The sequence below is a fragment of the Rhinatrema bivittatum genome, chromosome 5 (genome assembly GCF_901001135.1).
Source record: "Rhinatrema bivittatum chromosome 5, aRhiBiv1.1, whole genome shotgun sequence".
Taxonomy (NCBI): domain Eukaryota; kingdom Metazoa; phylum Chordata; class Amphibia; order Gymnophiona; family Rhinatrematidae; genus Rhinatrema; species Rhinatrema bivittatum.
In genome coordinates, this window is record NC_042619.1 from 245,763,613 (window position 1) to 245,781,416 (window position 17,804).

At 47.2% G+C, this 17,804-nt stretch overlaps 1 protein-coding gene across 5 annotated transcripts in view; it reads left to right on the forward strand.

The window, feature by feature from the left end:
• The window catches only part of GYG2 (glycogenin 2), an 83,299-nt gene extending 66,810 nt beyond the window's left edge, over positions 1 to 16,489 (forward strand). For 4 of the 5 annotated variants that reach the window (XM_029603680.1, XM_029603679.1, XM_029603678.1 and 1 more), the window contains exons 8-10: positions 4,841 to 4,954; positions 7,620 to 7,736; positions 15,805 to 16,489. In XM_029603680.1, coding sequence (XP_029459540.1) covers positions 4,841 to 4,954; positions 7,620 to 7,736; positions 15,805 to 15,969 — 396 coding nt within the window. In that variant the 3' untranslated portion in view covers positions 15,970 to 16,489. The remainder of the gene's footprint in view (positions 1 to 4,840; positions 4,955 to 7,619; positions 7,737 to 15,804) is intronic. The other variant, XM_029603681.1, reaches the window with a different exon arrangement.
• The last annotated feature ends 1,315 nt before the right edge of the window (positions 16,490 to 17,804 follow it).

The following is a 17,804-nucleotide window of genomic DNA, read 5'->3' on the forward strand; positions in this document are numbered from 1 at the left end:
ATCATCCATTGTACCTGAAGACTGGAGGATAGCTAATGTAACCCCAATATTTAAAAAGGGCTCCAGGGGTGATCCGGGAAACTACAGACCGGTTAGCCTGACTTCAGTGCCAGGACAAATACTGGAAAGTGTTCTAAATATCAAAATCACAGAACATATAGAAAGATATGGTTTAATGGAACAAAGTCAGCATGGCTTTACCTAAGGCAAGTCTTGCCTCACAAATCTGCTTCACTTTTTTTTTGAAGGAGTTATTAAAACATGTGGATAAAGGTGAACCGGTAGATATAGTATACTTGGATTTTCAAAAGGCACTGACAAAGTTCCTCATGAGAGGATTCTAGGAAAAGTAAAAAGTCATGGGATAGTTGGCGATGTCCTTTCGTGGCTTACAAGCTGGCTAAAAGATAGGAAACAGTAGGATTAAATGGGCAATTTTCTCAGTGGAAGAGAGTGGACAGTGGAGTGCCTCAGGGATCTGTATTGGGACACTTACTTTTTCAATATATTTATAAATGATTTGGAAAGAAATAAGACGAGTGAGGTAATCACATTTGCAGATGATACAATTGTTCAGAGTAGTTAAATCACAAGCAGGTTGTGATAAATTGCAGGAAGACCTTGTGAGACTGGAAAATTGGGCATCCAAATGGCAGATGAAATTTAATGTGGATAAGTGCAAGGTGATTCATATAGAGAAAAATAACCCTTGCTGTAGTTACACAATATTAGGCTCCATATTAGGAGCTACCACCCAGGAAAGAGATCTAGGCATCATAGTGGATAACACATTGAAATCGTCGGTTCAGTGTGCTGCGGCAGTCAAAAAAGCAAACAGAATGTTGGGAATTATTAGAAACGGAATGGTGAATAAAACAGAAAATGTCATAATGCCTCTCTCGCTCCATGGTGAGACCACACCTTGAATACTGTGTACAATTCTGGTCGCTGCATCTCAACGATATAATTGCAATGGAGAAGGTATAGAGAAGGGTGACCACAATGATAAAGGGAATGGAACAACTCCCCTATGAGGAAAGACTAAAGAGGTTAGGACTTTTCAGCTTGGAGAAGAGACGACTGAGGGGGGATATGGTAGAAGTGTTTAAAATCATGAGAGGTCCAGAACGGGTAGATGTGAATCGGTTATTTACTCTTTCAGATAATAGACTAGGGGGCACTCCATGAAGTTAGCATGGGGCACATTTAAAACTAATCAGAGAAAGTTCTTTTTCACTCAACGCACAATTAACTCTGGAATTTGTTGCCAGAGAATGTGGTTAGTGCAGTTAGTGTAGCTGTGTTTAAAAAAAGGATTGGATATGTTCTTGGAGAAGTCCATTACCTGCTATTAATTAAGTTGACTTAGGGAATAACCACCGTTATTACGAGCAACGGTAACATGGAATAGACTTAGTTTTTGGGTACTTGCCAGGTTCTTATGGCCTGGATTGGCCACTGTTGGAGACAGGATGCTGGGCTTGATGGACCCTTGGTCTGACCCAGTATTGCATGTTATGTTAAAGCCTATGCATGCAAGTTTCCTCATATTGGGCGAGCAACTTTGTATCCAGCTGTTTTCCACAGGTAAAGCACAGTTTTACCTATAGACACAGCTTTGAGATTACCCTCCCTATGTCTTATGTTTTCATCTTGAATATGTACTTTAGAAAGATGTACTCTGCAAAACAGCATAGGAATAATGACCTTTTAAAAAATATATATTTTTTTTTCTTTAAGAGTTTAGGCCTTTCTCTTCCAAAAATCATGAAAGCTTGTCTAAGTTACTTTATGCTGTGCTCTCAGCCCTGGCTTGTTTAAGGAGCAAGGGGTCTCTGTAACCCATACTGCTGTAGCTCCAACATGTTTCCCAGTCCCTTGCTCTGCACGATCCATAATGAGGTCAAAGATGGCAAAACTGACACAAATATAACAATATACAGAATGAACCAGCGTGCAGGTTACCTGCAATATTCCTCCCCCCCCCCCCCCCCCCCCCCCCCCCCCCGCTAAGGTATTAATGTCTGACATTTCTCTTGCATTGCTATAGAAAGTTAAGATCTGGGGTGTACAACCCAGGCCTGCAATTACCATAATTTGGGAAGCCCCGTTTGAAAGCACGGGTTAAAACCTCCCAAAAAACAAGAGGTGGAAACAAAGGGAAAAACGAAATTCTCCAGAATGGGACTGATGAGCATAGCTGTTTGAGTAGGGGAGGTTAGAGCAGAAGTTAAACATAGGGTAACTCAGTGCAAGTTCTTGTATTTGTTTATCAAGTTAATCATTTTTAAAATGGTGGTAGATTGCACATCTGACACACAGTACACTCTTGGGTTCACGAGTTCACTCCCTCTTCTCTTGCATGATCAGTAAACATGAGCAGGCACTCGGCCAGAAATCCCCTGATTTAATGGAAGAGTTCCAGATTGTGGTCTGGATTGCTGTGCTTGTATTTGCCCAGCATTGCTGCCACCACCCACATTTAAAAGCAGTTACGGCTGGTGCTGCTTATCTGCACAGGATCACCCATGTAAGGGGTGGGGTTTAGAATAAACTTACAAAGGCCAATTGAAGAGCGTGATTCCCAAAGTTAGGTTCCTAAACCCTTTGGAAATCAGCCTGTTAGTGATTTTGAGAATTCACATGCTACTCCCTCGCTGGAGAATTCTTGTGTTGATTTAATGGAAGTCCTCCGGCCTTCTCTGGGACCAATGCAGGTACTAGATCTATACGCATTTCTATTAGAGGGGAAAGTCTGTGTGACAAGTGTATTTCTGCGGTTTTAAATGGCTTGGCTTTCTAGAGGGGTGGGAACGAACGTGTGCAATCTTTAGACATTGCACACCCCTCGCACTGCCTTTGGTATGACAAAACCTCTGTCCTTTTTGGTTTGCATTTCTGTGCTTGCTGTGATTTCATGGTTTATTTAGAAATTGCTTTTCTGTATTCTCAACTTGTATGTGTGGTTTTAGGGGGGAGGGTGAAGTCATCAGAAGTGTAAGTGGCTTTCTCTTTGCTGATGATGCAGTGTATGGTTACTATTGCTTGCTACTAAGAGTACTGGTAGGAAGTGTTTGTGTGTTGGGTTTTTTGTTTTTTCCCACCCTCAGCAGAGTATAGGAATACTTTCAAAAATGTCTTGTAGGTACCAACAAATGCAGTATTCTTTAATACATTCTATCTAGAACAGGTATGTGATAGGGTCTGAACTGCTCTTCAGATACAATGAGCTGATAAGTCTTAGTATAAAAACAAGGTGTTTATAGCAAACCTTTAAGGAATGCAGGACAGGACTTCGACTTAAAAATTAAGATTTTGCTCTGACAGAAGGTGATTTGGAAGAGGGTTTTGGCAGCCTACACACAAACCAGGGCAAGTAGAATATGTGCTAGTAATGACTTCTACTACTGTCTCAGTGCCATCTGGTGTCCGTCTACTGAATTGCTTTTTTTTTTTAACCCAGCTAAGCACTTACATGTTCATGAATAAACAGACATTTTGACAGAAAATATATAAAAGCTGTTTTGACATTGAGCTGCCTGTTTACAAGGAAGGAAAAATCATCTCTTTAAGGCTTGACTGACAAAATAACACTGTAGCGATGCTCCAAATTGTAGAAAAGTGCACACATGTGCCCAACAAGCTCAGCCATTCCTCCTGTTCACAGCATGTTCCTTGTGCCTGCATTTCAGAAGGGTTCTTTATTAATTTTAGCTATCTTACTGTCTAAAACAAAAATAAGGTACTATTGGCAAGAGAACTTGGTCCAGTCTGTAGGTAGCAAACAAGGGTTGCAAATTTTATTTTATCTATTACTTTGGATTTATTTACCTTTTTTTGAAAATGCAGTTCAACCAAAAGTTTACAGCATATTACAAACAGCATCAAATATGAAGGCTGAATGCAGCTTTGAAGTAAGAAAGGTGTAAAATTAGAGCAGCCAAACGTGGTGGTAGACAAAGTATGCCTTTGAACTAAATTTAAATCACTAGATGCTGGATGTAGCTCTGTTCAGATACATACAGTAGTAGATTCACTACTTTCTAGCAGAGAAATTTTAAATAAACCAGCAGCAAGCCCATTTATGCTACATATAAGGTGATGCCAGGCAGTTTCCGTGGACAGTATCCTTTGAGTTCAGGATTGGGCATTAAAAGCTTGACTGAAGAGCCAGTGTTTATTTGTTTCCTGAAGCAGGAATAGTCCTGTATTTGTCGGAGCTCATCTGGGAGGGAGCTTGTAACTATTTTTATTTTTTTGGTAAATGAAAAGAAGCTAATAGTATCGGTGGGCCGATTCTGATTTTTATGCAAAGCACATGGATGTTTTATACTCTGAAAGCTTTTTGCTTCAAGAGCTGACTTACATCTTCTGTGATGCCCTCTGTCACAGGCTAGCTTCTATAATGAAATTTTGCTTTTGTTTTCCCTTAGCTGTTTTGACTGTAAATGGCCCTCTTTCTTTGCTTGTGTGACAGTTTTTTTGGAGGGTGGGGTTATTTGGCCTCTCCAGCACTCGCAGCTGATTTTACTCCTTGTTTTGTGTATGCGTAGTTGCCTTCTGCTGATATTCCCACTTGGTCAGGGAATGAACCAAGGGCAGATCTGACTAAGCCACTGCTGGACATGGGCTTGTTTGAGTGAGTGTGCGGGATGGCATGCACCTTAGAGAGGGACTGTTTGCTTGGAAAGGTTTTCCAAGCACGCTGGTAGGCAAAATCCCTATTCACAAACTGATCCCTTTCTGCTGGAGAAAAAGGCAAATATTAAAAAAAATTCAGATTCCACTATATAAAGAGCTGTTGAAATGCAATCTAACCTTTTTTTCTGTTTATTTACAGCAGCCAATATTGCCACCTGAGACGGGCAGTCCTGAAGTTTTAGTGTGTGACCCAGAGCCACCAGCTTCAGCCACCGGTGCAGACATCCCAGCCTCAGAGCCTCCAACCACCTTGGTACGTCAGTTACAGCTGATCTGGTTCTTGCTGCCCACGTTGGCAGACAGGGCAGGAGTGGCATTGGGAGGGGTTTGGTTCCAGTCAGGTTGGGAAAGCTAATTAGCAAACTGGGCACAAGATGGAAAAAAAAAAGTACAACTAATTCAGCATTTGGCCTGAGCAGCCTGTGGTTAGTCTGCCTGCCACTCTCTCTTCTAGGCTCATAGGCAGTCCAAATCCCCACTGAAAGCTGACAAGTTCTAGATGCACCATGAAGTGGGGAGGGGATAGAGGGAGTCTGTCTACTTTCATATTGTCAGGACTTCCTGACCACACGTCTGCTCCCCTGTGTTGCCCTCTTCAGGAGCTCCTTTATGGTGGACCCGCCAAGAAGTGAGTGGATCCTCACCATGGAAGGAGCACAGAGTTCTTGGTGTAGGCTAGTTCCCCCCCCCCCCCCCCCTCCAGAGATTACATAATTATTTCCTCTGGTGGGTGTGTAATTGTGCATATAATAGTGACATGAGGCTAGGGGCAATAATGCCTTTCATTTGAAAGGTGGCATGACTTGCTAGCTGAAACAACGGCCAGTCATGTGATGAGGTGTTGCCAGTCACATGTCTGCTCTAAGGTGTATGGTCTGGAAAGTTATTAAAATTATGTGAATCCTGTAACAAAACAAAATCTAGGCAAATCCTCAAGTCTCTCAGCTTTAAATGGGAAAGGGTGTCAGAGCACGATAATCTAGTTCCAAATTTATTTTTTTTTTGTAAGTTGTCAGTCTGCATTCTTCCTTCAGGGCCTGAGGGCTGAGGCTCCAGCTGCACCTCCTTCCCAGGAGCAGCTCTGTTTGCATTTCACTGGTGGGGAGGAACACAGAAAGGAAACGGAGGGGGTTTGGGGCAGGTTTCATGCAGAGATGCATAAGGCAGGGCTTCCCAAGCCCGTCCTGCCGACCCCCACTGCCAGTTGGGTTTTCAGGATGTCCATGGTGCGTGACACAAGTTGGCATATGCTGAATTGCCAGTATAAGCAAATCTATCTGGTGCATGTTCATCGTGGATGATATCATGGGGTCAGCAGGACAGATCTGAGAAACTCTCTGGTTTTAAAGCTGATGAACTGGGAAACTTTTACATTTTGTGCAAGTCCAGAAAATGAAATGCTTGTGGCATTGGGAGGTACTTTCTAGGGCCCCTTTCACTGAAGTGTTGCCATAGCCCAGCGATGGAGGCAGCTGCTATTAACTTTTCTGCCGAAGTAGTTCTGCTATGTTAAAATGTCGTCTTGAACTGGCCTGGTGAATAATGGCACTGTGCTTAAAGTCCTGCCTTCTTTACATTTCCCAGTTCCATCACCTGTACCTAGATCTATTCAGAGGAAATTACTAATAAGACTGCAGCCTTGATGCATCCTTTTGCTGTTTGCCACACATGTTTTATTGCTAGCAAAGGGGCCGATGCAATATGGTGCGCTGAGCCGAGCGCACTGTTTAACATGCAGATAGGCGCTAATCAATCCCCTAATGCAATAAGGGGATTAGCGCCTGTTCAACGTGCGTCTAATGCGGAGTGAATGCACGTGAATGAGGCTATTAGGCATTCACTCCCGATGCAAAAAGAAAAATGTGCGTCTCACGCACATATAACTGTCATCTATTAATGCCTGCCAGGAGCAGCCGTTAATAGATTTGTGCATCAAAAAAAGATTTCGTTACCGGCGGACACCCATGAAAACAGATGCCGATAAACCCGGCATCTGTGTTCATGACAGTCGTACGGTCACCGGTCTCTGCTTCCTCCCCATCTTTCTTTTTTTTTTTTTTGTCACTTCCTCTTTCCTCGCGCCTGCCCTCCCCATCTTCTCTTGACAGTTTTGGTGATTTCCTGCTGTCCAGGGCTTCCTGTTTAAAAGAATGGCTGCAAGCTCTCCCTCCCTTCTCATGCACCGCTTATAAGACGCACAAAAAAAATAATTCAGAAATTGGATGTTCCTTTCCTGGACTATTGGTGCTCTTCCACAAGGATGCAACTTCTTGCAGCGGCTGTCTTGCCCCCTCTCTCCCGGGCCCCCAGCTAAGGGGGTGTCTCTCTGCCTTTTCTCCCGGGGACCTCCCTGGCACCGTCTCTGCTTCCTCCCCCGCCTTTTACTTTGCTCTCTCTTCCCTTCCCCGCCTCATTGACACTGGAGCCTGACCTGTCACTGGGATGCCATGCTATAGGGGGTTTTAAAGGGAAACAGATGCCGATAAACCCATCTGGTTTTAAACCAACGCTGAGTTGATCAGCGTCCATTTCCCTGACTGCGTACGGAGGTCACGAAAACAGACGCTGGGTTTATCGGCGTCTGTTTTCATGACCAGCAGTCACGAAAACAGTTTGGGTTCGTTTTAGCAAGGATGCTAACGACCCTAGCACATCCTTGCTAACGCGACCCCCTAATTTGAATATTGCATGGTTGCCCCCCCACCCCTTGGGCACCCACTTTCTATGCCACCTTTATTGCATCGGCCCCAAAGAGCTTAATGAGCCTCAAACAATTTGGGTTTTTTTTTCTAGTTTTTGTTTTCATAACCTAATGCAATTTGTCTTCTAAAATTAAAAATATATATTTTTAGTTATGTCTATATAAAAAAAAATGATCTGGCCAGGACCTAATCTACACCTAACGGATTCTGTTTTAGCAAGCTGAGCGTCAAGCTGCAAACAGCCCTGATGCCAGCCTCCCCGAGGCAGCTTTGGACTTGCAGATGGGGACACAGTCCAGCCCTGATCCTCTCCCTCAGGAACCCCTGGAACTGGTACCCAGACCTTGCAGCCCTCTGGGTTGTGTTGTTTCACACTTGCTCATCATTCATTTGCTTTGCAGTCTGCTGGTGGAGGGTTGAGAGCGCTCAGCCTCAGCTAATCCTGGTTTAATTTCAAAATGGACAGATCAGTGCTTGATAGCGTAACCTTTTTTGCTCAGCTGTGTAATTCTTTGTTTCTAACCTTTTTGTGTTTGAAGTTTTTTTGTAATTGTATATTGATTATGTTGCATCATGATGTGGTGGCTTTATTTCTGCTCAGATTTTTGTTTTGTTTTCTAATGATGTGCTGTTATTTCACACCATAAAAGATCTTGCATTCCCTCAAAATGTGTGCTGCCAGGGGAGGGGGGAGAATGCAAACGAATGTATCACATGGCCAGGATTTACCAGCTGGCTCCATTTTTATTTTTCTTAGACAGGGTGATCTTTTCTTGCATTTACCCCCATGCCATGCACGGACTTGTGGCTCTGTCTTCACCCCATGCAGGGTCGACTACCCCCACCCCCAACCACTTATCAATAAAAGCAGGACTTCAGATTCATGCATGCATCAGTACGAAACCTGGAGTGAGTCAGCCTCTTGGTGATATGATTGAGTAGTGTCGTAGATTATGGGGGTAGAGATGGTGTTAGCTGCCCTGACCAGTACAGACTAAGAGCCAGCACCCTATGGCTTGACTGCTTTCTTTCAACTGTCATTCTGATCAGTTGAAAGGGAGGTTCCCTGTACGTACCAGGATCAGTCCAGACGGTGGGTTATGTTCCCCGTCCAGCAGAGGGAGTCAGACCAAAAACTTTTGGGGGAGGAGCTACATAAGCCCATATCCCAGGTTTCCTTGCCCAGTAGTGTTCGGACTCCAGCAGAAGGAGCAGGGGACCTCCAGTTCCCCTCTTTTCTCTAGCTTAGTGGGTTTGTTTGGCTCAGCTAGGCTTCTATACCTAATTTATTTCTGAGGGATCAAGTATACAAAAAAAAAAGTTTTTGTCAGGGGGCTGGTTGTAGTCCGGAGCTTCCACTCCGTTGACTTCCCCCCCCCCCCCCCCCCCCCCCCCCCCCCCCCCCCCCCCCCACCACCACCCTCTCTTAACACTTGCTGACAGGCCTGTTTTCATTCTTTTTCTTCTTACTGTCTGTTTCTTCAGTCGGGTAAGTGCATGTTTTATTTCTTTTCAGGTTTGTCATTTTTTCATTTTCGCGCCAGACTGCCTGGGGTGCAAGTTAGAGGTTCTAATCTCTCCCCCCCCCCCCCCTGCTTTTGTTACTCTGACCCGCGGCCGCCGGGAGGTCCCATTCCCCGGCGGGGTGTTCAGGGCGGTCCCTTGGCTGAGGCCAATTTTTCAGCACCGAAGAGCAAGTGTTCCATTCACCTCATTCCTACCCTCCACCCCCCCCCCCCCCGCCCCCCGGACCCGGCATGCCGAGAGCAGCGCGTTATAAGGCTTGCGGCCGGCTCAGGGGTTGCCTGTCGAGGGAAGGACTTTGCTCAAGCTGCCTCCCTGGTGGGGAAGGCGGCTCGCACCAGGGGGACGACGCAGAACGGCGGCCATTTTGAGGCAGGACACATCTGAGGTAGGAACCTCTGAGGAGGAGTCTGAGGCTTCGTTCCCGGCGCTGCCACCAGTTTTGGCCCCTGTTCTCGACCCTGATACACTATTTCCGTTGAGGGAGCCTCCTATGGGACCCCCCTTGGGGGTCCCAGCCTTTTCCCCAGAGTTTGTGCTCTTGATGCACAACGCTTTTCTTCAAAGGATGTCTCAGCCACCTGATTTCAGCCTGGGTCCCTCTCCTCCCAAAATGGCAAGAATGGACACCCCTTTGGGGGGTGCCCCTGCCCGAGATGTTGACACACAGGCCAAGGGGACAACGGGTGCTCCCCGGGACCCCCCCCTGCTTCACCCAGAGCCTACCCCTCCCCACAAGGGGGGGACCTGGTCCCGGATCTGGCCGGGGATGATCCTTTGTTAGTGGCCCAGATGGAGGGGGAATACCCCTGGGTACTCCGCATTTTCCAGCAGGACGAGCTGGATGATCTAATCCCACACACCTTGCAGGAGCTAGATATTGACCCTCCCCCAGAGCCGCCAGGTCCCGACCCCAAGACAAAGAAGGGTGACCCTGTTCGGGTCGGACTCCGCCCACTAGCCAAGGCTTTCCCTACCTTTCTCCAGCTTCTTTCTCGGGAATGGGATGCTCCCAAGGCCACCCTAAAGGTCACCAGGGCTATGGAAAAGCTATATCCCCTACCAGAGGAGTTTCTAGACCTGCTTAAGGTCCCGGTGGTGGATTCTGCGGTCACAAAGCATACCACTATCCCGGTCACAGGAGGCTCGGCTTTACGGGCTTTACAGGAAGTTAGAGGTTTAACTCAAGAGGGTTTTTGAGGTATCAGCGCTGGGGGTGCGAGCAGCCATTTGTAGCTCACTGGCGCAAAGGGCAGGACTCCGCTGGGTCCAACAGCTCCTCACCTCTCAGGATCTTCCCACTGAGGCGGCACACCAGGCGGACAGATTGGAGGCCGTGATTGCCTACGGAGCAGACGCTCTCTATGATCTCTTGCGCGTCCTGGCCCGGTCTATGGTGGCCGCTGTCTCGGCCCATCGACTTTTGTGGCTTAGAAACTGGTCAGCTGATTCCTCCTCAGTCTCGTCTGGGGTCCCTCCCCTTCAAGGGAAAGTTCCTCTTTGGGGACGTCCTGGATCAGATCATCAAGTCTCTGGGAGAGAATGCAGTACACATACTCCCGGAAGACCGACCATGGTCTACTAGGTCCTTCAGTGCCTCGCGGAGTCATTTTCGCTCACAACGCTGGTTCTGCAATACGAAACAGACCCCCTCAGACACCGTCCTCCCGCTCTCATTCATGGAATCGGCCCTTTCGTGGGCGCAGGCCCGGCAGGGACTGGTCGGGCCACGGAGCGGCTTCCAAACCAGCTCAATGATGCCAAGCCGACCCACACGACGTCTCCCAGGATAGGTAGCCGGATTTCACTCTTCTACGAGGAGTGGGTCCGAATCATGTCGGATCAGTGGGTCCTGGATGTTCTAAAACATGGCTATGCATTGGATTTTGTCCGTGCCCCCAGGGACCGATTCATTTTCTCTCCATGCGGCCCTCTCCACAAACAGTTGGTCGTTCGACAGACTCTGAACGGTCTACTCACGCTGGGGGCCATAGTACCTGTCCCTACCGCGAGTTGGGCAGGGGCCACTACTCCATCTACTTCGTGGTTCCCAAGAAGGAAGGCACTTTCCGCCCCATTCTGGATCTCAAGTCGGTAAACAAATCCCTCAAGATGCCGCGTTTCAGGATGGAAACCCTTCGCTCTGTGCTGGCGGCGGTACACCAGGGAGAATTTCTGGCCTCGCTGGACCTCACGGAGGCATATCTACATATTCCAATCTGCAGGGCGCATCAACGATTCCTTCGCTTCAAGATATTGGGTCAACATTTTCAGTTCCAGGCCCTTCCCTTCGGGTTGGCGACAGCACCACGCGTCTTCACGAAGATCGTGGTGGTGGCGGCCGCCTTACGCAAGGAGGGGATTCTGGTCCATCCTTACCTGGACGATTGGCTCATACGGGCAAAATCCCTGGCCCAGAGTTATCAAGCGATCGACAGAGTGGTGCGCTTGCTCCAATCCCTGGGATGGGTCATCAACTATGCCAAAAGCCACCTCATCCCGTCAGTCATTGGATTTCCTGGGAGCGCGGTTCGACACGAAGACTGGCATGGTTTTTCTGCGACCGGAGCGAGCCCAAGCCTTGCAGGACCAAATACGGCATTTTTCTGCGCTCTCGTGGCCCACTGCGTGGGATTATCTGCAGGTCCTGGGATTCATGGCATCCACTATCGCTCTGGTTCCCTGGGCTTTTGCTCATATGCGCCCTCTTCAGTGGGCCCTACTCTCCCGTTGGAAGCCGGTGACGTGGGATTTTCAAGCTGTCCTTCAGTTACCTCACTCCGAAGACAGCCTCCTCTGGTGGCTGGACCCCAACCACTTGGCCAGGGGAGTATCTCTAGAAGTTCCAGACTGGGTAGTTGTCACCACGGATGCCAGCCTCTTGGGCTCGGGAGCAGTTTGCCAGTCCAGATCTCTACAGGGGCTGTGGACGAAAGCCCAAGCACAATGGCCGATCAACCGGCTGGAGACCAGGGCGGTTTGCCTGGCGCTTCAGGCCTTCCTTCCCCTGGTTCGCCAGCGTGCGGTCAGGATATTATCGGTCAACGCGACCACTGTAGCGTACATAAATAATCAGGGGGGCATGCGGAGCCATCATGTTTCTTGGGAGGTGGACAGACTGATTCAGTGGGCGGAGGTCCATCTCCTCCGCTTAGCGGCTTCCTACATTGCAGGAGTGGACAACGTTCAGGTGGATTTCCTAAGTCGACTACATCTAGACCCCGGAGAATGGGAGCTCTCTGTAGATGCGATGCGTCTGATAGTCCAACGTTGGGGGATTCCTCACATGGACCTCATGGCCACAGCCCGCAATGCGAAGGCCCCTAGCTTCTTCAGCCGCAGAAGAGAGCGTGGCACGGAAGGGGTCGATGCGCTTGTGCTACCATGGCCGCGGCAGATTGTCCTGTATGTGTTCCCTCCGTGGCCCTTGGTGGGCAAGGTGCTTCGGAGGGTGGAAGGCCACCGGGGGCTGGTAATCTTGGTGGCACCAGAGTGGCCTCGTCGACCGTGGTTCGCAGATTAACTCAACATGGCGGAGGACTGTCCTTTACGCCTCTGTCATCTCCTCCGCCTGCTTTGGCAGGGGCCAATATTTTTCGACAAGGCGTCTCGCTTCTGTCTTGCGGCTTGGCTTTTGAGAGGTGCAAGTTGAGGCGCCGTGGTTATCCTGAGGCTGTGATCTCGACGTTGCTTAGGGGCACGTAAGCCGCCACTTCAGTTGCCTATGTTCGGGTGTGGAAGGTTTTTGAGACTTGGTGCACGTCGCACTCCATTCTTTCTTCCCATGCTTCGGTTTCACAGATCCCCCTCCTTGCAGGCGGGTCTGGATAAGGGTCTCTCTTACAATTCTCTGAGTCCAGGTTGCCGCTTTGGGGGCCTTGCTCCGCGGCAAGGAGGATGTCCTACTCTCGTCGCATCTGGATGTGATCCGCTTCCTCAAGGGCATGAAACACTTGAGGCCGCCTCTACAGGCTCCTTGTCCTTCTTGGAGCCTCAACCTCGTGCTTCGTATCCTTGCCGGGCCTCCCTTTGACCCTCTACACTTAAGGACCTTACACTCAAGACAGTTTTCTTGGTGGCGATTAGTTCTGCACGCCGCATTTTGGAACTGCAGGCATTATCATGCAGAGACCCGTAGCTCAGATTCATTGACACGGGTGTCACCTTGCGCACGGTACCCTCTTTTCTCCCCAAGGTGGTTTCGACTTTTCATCTTAATCAGACTGTGGAATTACCTTCCTTTCCTCAGGAAGTGTCTCAGGATCTGCGCACTCTTGACGTTAAACGCTGTATACTGCGTTACCTTGAGGTCACCAATGAGTTCAGTCTCTCGGACCACTTGTTCGTCCTTTGGTCGGGTCCTAAGAAGGGCTGTATGGCTTCTAAGACTACTATCGCCCACTGGTTGAAGGCCGCAATTGCCGCAGCATACATTGGAGCAGGTAAATCGCCACCTCTGGGAGTCAAGGCTCACTCCCTCCGCTCGCAATCTACATCCTGCGCGGAAAGTTCTTCAGTCTCTTCGCAGGAGATCTGTAGAGCAGCCACTTGGAAAGTCGCTCCATACGTTTGCTCGACATTATCGCCTGGATGTCCGGTCCTCTAACTTCGGTTCTTTTGGGGACAGAGTTCTTCGAGCAGGGCTATCTACGGCCCACCCTTAGGGAAGCTTTGGTACATCCCACCGTCTGGACTGATCCTGGTACGTACAGGGAAAAGAAAATTATTCCTTACCTGCTAATTTTCATTCCTGTAGTACCCAAGGATCAGTCCAGTTGCCCTCCCTATGCTTTGGGGGTCTGTCTGGGAAGCCTCTGTTCTTCGGACTTATTGCTGTTCTCCCTATGGCTTTTGGGGAGTTATCTTCTTACAGTTCTGTTTGCAAGTTTTCAGTTGAGACGCAAGTTGTTCTCCATTTGCTTAGTGTTCATTTTCGGTTTATTCTATTTGTTCACTTGATCCCTCCGTCTCTTCTCTGTTGTGGCTTTGTTATTCTGATTACTGAGCAAGGAAACCTGGGATATGGGCTTATGTAGCTCCTCCTCCAAAAATTTTTGGTCTGACTCCCTCTGCTGGATGGGGAACATAACCCACCATCTGGACTGATCCTTGGAACTACAGGAACGAAAATTAGCAGGTAAGGAATAATTTTCTTATGTCAACCTCTTCTATTGCGGAAGGAGATTCTGCACATTTCTGAGATTCACATGACAGAAACCTCAGCTGATGCAGCTGAGGTTTCTGCAGGGTTCTGCAGGGTGATATGAAACGCATGCTAACTAGTTTGTTATTCAAAGACTTGCTTTTCTTCCTAGGCTAAAAATTCACATTAAGTTTTGCTTTCTCTGGGCAAAGTGGCTATGTCAGTAACTCAGTAACTCAGTAACTTAGAAAAATGTAAGGGGTTAATGAGCATAAGAAGCTATGCAAACTCTTTATCTTCTAGTCTGTATTCTGCTTGAAGCAGAGGTGGAGATTATAGGTGGTAGCAGGAGAAGGCACAAATGTTTACTTATTAAACAAGATAAACATATGCTTCTGGCATGGCACAAGGACAGAGGATATTTTTTAGTTGTGTCTTACACTTTGTGCCCCCAATTCTGTCAAAGCATGGATGGCTCCATTCTCCCAGCACATCTGTCAGGGACCCTTCCCTTGATATTTTGAGCTGAAATTTGGCAGGAGTGGAGGCACTTCACTAAGCGACTCTTACCAAATAGCCGGATTTCCCATAGAGATGGCCCTTGCTATGTGGGTACGGATAGATATGATGGCAGCTATAAGATCTTTGCACTTAAAAACTTGGGGGAGAATAAAAGGGCTCAGTTTGATTTGTGAAACAGCACTTGGAAAGGGAGTGCTGGGATTGGTCAGATAAGATCATGTGGTCCATTTCACGGTCACACTATTGGATGGAAACTTAATGACCAACTTCATATGAATTGATTGACGTTCTCCCTTCCCTCTAATGCAATCCTGCTTTTTATATGCGCAGTAAGTGACTAGACTGTAGAGCAGTAGTGATTTTATAGCTCTTTGGGTACAGGGAAGGCCTTCCACTTCAGCTTGTGCTATCCACGCCCCGAGGTTTGTATTGCAGTTTGGTTTTTACTACACCCACCCCCCCCCCGATCATGACTTATTGCTTGCATGGCAGCATTCCTGCAGAATTGTGGGATATGTGCTGACAGTGGCTGCCTTTCTCATTAGTGCCAGTTGTAAAAACAGGATAGTCTACAGTCTTGGTTCATGTATCCTTAGACTATCAAATATTCATATCACTGTAGGAAGGCAATAGTGTGCTCTTTAGTTAGTGAAGGACTGAACTTCCGAAGCAGACTGAAACTGACGAAGACTCTATAATGGCACTGGATCAGTTGTGGATAACACCTTCACTTTAAACTTATGCCAAATTTAACTAGCTGTACTTTCACCATGTCCTAGTGTTCAGAGCATGTTATGTACTTCTCTTTAGAGAGTAGAGGCCTGGCTTACCCACATCCTTAGTTACTGTTCCCTATAAGGAGTGGTCTTGAGTAGCAATTGAGATGCATGGCTGGGATGAAGGTGCAAAAGAGATCTCCTAGAACAGAGGTTGAAAACCCAGCCAGTTGGGTTTTCAGGATATCTACAATGAATATGCATGAGAGATTTGCATGCACTGCCTCTTATTGCATACAAATGTGTATCATGTATATTCATTGTGGATATTCTGTAAACCAGACTGGGGCATCCTCCCAGGACAGGTTTGGGATCCACTGTTCTAGAGCTAATGAAAGTACCATAATTCCCCACAGAGTCTTTAGTCTCTGCATCTCTGGGTGGCCTGTGTTGAACTAGTGTCTGTTTATTCAGTGTCTGTGTTTTGTTCCACCAGGGACACCTCTCTGCTTCTGTCACAGAGTTGTTCATTCAGGCCGTGGAGGAAGAGGAGCCCAGAACTGAGGAAGAGCGCAGAAAGTGGGAGGAAGGCCAGATCGACTACATGGGGAAGGATGCCTTTGAGAATATTAAGAAACGGCTGGATCGGTTTTTACAATAAGCTTTTCTCCTTGCAGCGCGTGTGTGAGACCAAGGGCCATGTGGATTTATTTATTGCACAGCAGTGGGTGTGTTAGACTCTAGCCATCCTGATTTTTTTTTTTGATTGCGTGAAAGAGTTGTACTGCTGCACTCGGGCTATGACCAGTGTTTCACTGAGAATGTAATCTAAGCTGCTTTCACCTCTCATGAAGCTCCCACATCATTCCTTCATTAATGTACACAGGTTGGGTGGCACTGGCTTTGTATGCTACTAAATAGTTTGGCATTTTTTCAGTGCCTCTTTTGCAGAGTTGTTTGTTTCTAATTGTCCCTTTATGACTGTCTGAATCAGACATGCTCAGTGCAGGCGTCCTATCATCTGGTTGCCAACTGTTCAGTTCATGGGGTGGTTCCTCTCACCAATGAATAGCACTACACAATTTAAATTTTTTTTATGATAATCCTGTGAATTCTCCGTACAGTGCTATATTAACTGATGGCACTGCCTGCATAATGTTTTGTTTTGTTTTGTTTTTTTTTTTTTAAATAAAGATCTGCTTTACGTAAACATAGTTTCTTGTGCTGATATCTAGGAGGGTCCAGGAAGGATAAACTCTAGTTGTAAGCTGATTTTCTGTTATGTTCTGTGTCCAAGAAGGGATTTCTCTATTTTCAAATTACTTTTCTTCTTTAATGAAAGGAATATTGGTTCTTACCTTGTAATTTTTGTTCCTGTAGTAGTACCACAGATCAGTCCAGATTCCTGGGTTTTGCCTCCCCTCCAGCAGATGGAGACAGATTTTCAGAAGCAGCAGCATATAACCTGGTGTACCACCTGCAAACCCTCAGTATTACTATGTACCAAAACAAGAACAGTTCCAAATCAAACTGAGAATACAATATCCTGCAAACAAGCAAAGGAAAGGAGAAAATACAAACTGCCAACCATGATACAGAATCAAAAGGCAGAGAGAAAATCTGCACCAGTTCTTCAGATAACAAACAAACCAGACAGAACATGCAGACTCCCCAGAGCTGGGTGGGACTTTGGACTGATCTGTGGTACTACAGTATTGAAAATTAGCAAGGTAAGAACCAATTTTTTTTTCCCTGTACATTCCTAGATCAGCCCAGACTCCTGGGATGTACCAAAGCTACCTTAACATGGATAGGACTGGGAGAATCCTTGAAGGACACCCTCTCCAAAGGCAGCAACCACTGGAGCATGGACATTTCAGTCTATAGTGTCTGGCAAAGATATGCAAGGACTTCAAAGTTGCTGCATGGCAAATCTCCTGTGGAGAAACTAGCTGACACTCCGCCAGGATGCAGCTTGGGACTGTCAAATGGGCTCTCAAGCCTTCCAGGACTGGAAGACCTCAAATTTTAAGCTGCTCCAATTAGCTTCCTTCAACCAATGAGCAATAGTCTCCTTTGCTTTCTGACCTTTCTTAGGAACACTGCGCAGGACAGAGGTGATATGACAGTCTAAAACCGTTGGTCACCTCCAGGTATCACAACAAGGCCCATCTGACATCCAAACACCTTAACTCTCAAGCATGGGCCGAACCAGACTCCAGGTTCATAAAAGCTGGAAGCGCCACAGACTGACTCAAGTGAAACACAGACACCACTTTAGGGAGGAAAGATGGAACCATCCCCAAGTCTGAGATCCGCAAGAAAAGCTCCCTGCAGGATAATGCCTGGATCTCAGACACTCTTCTGGCCGAACAAATAGCCACCAAGAAGGCAACCTTCAGCATGAGATCCTTAACGGTAGCTCTCCAAAGGAGCTCAAACGCTGTCTCACAAACTCCTAAGAACTAAATTAAGGGTCCAAGACTGGCAAATAGC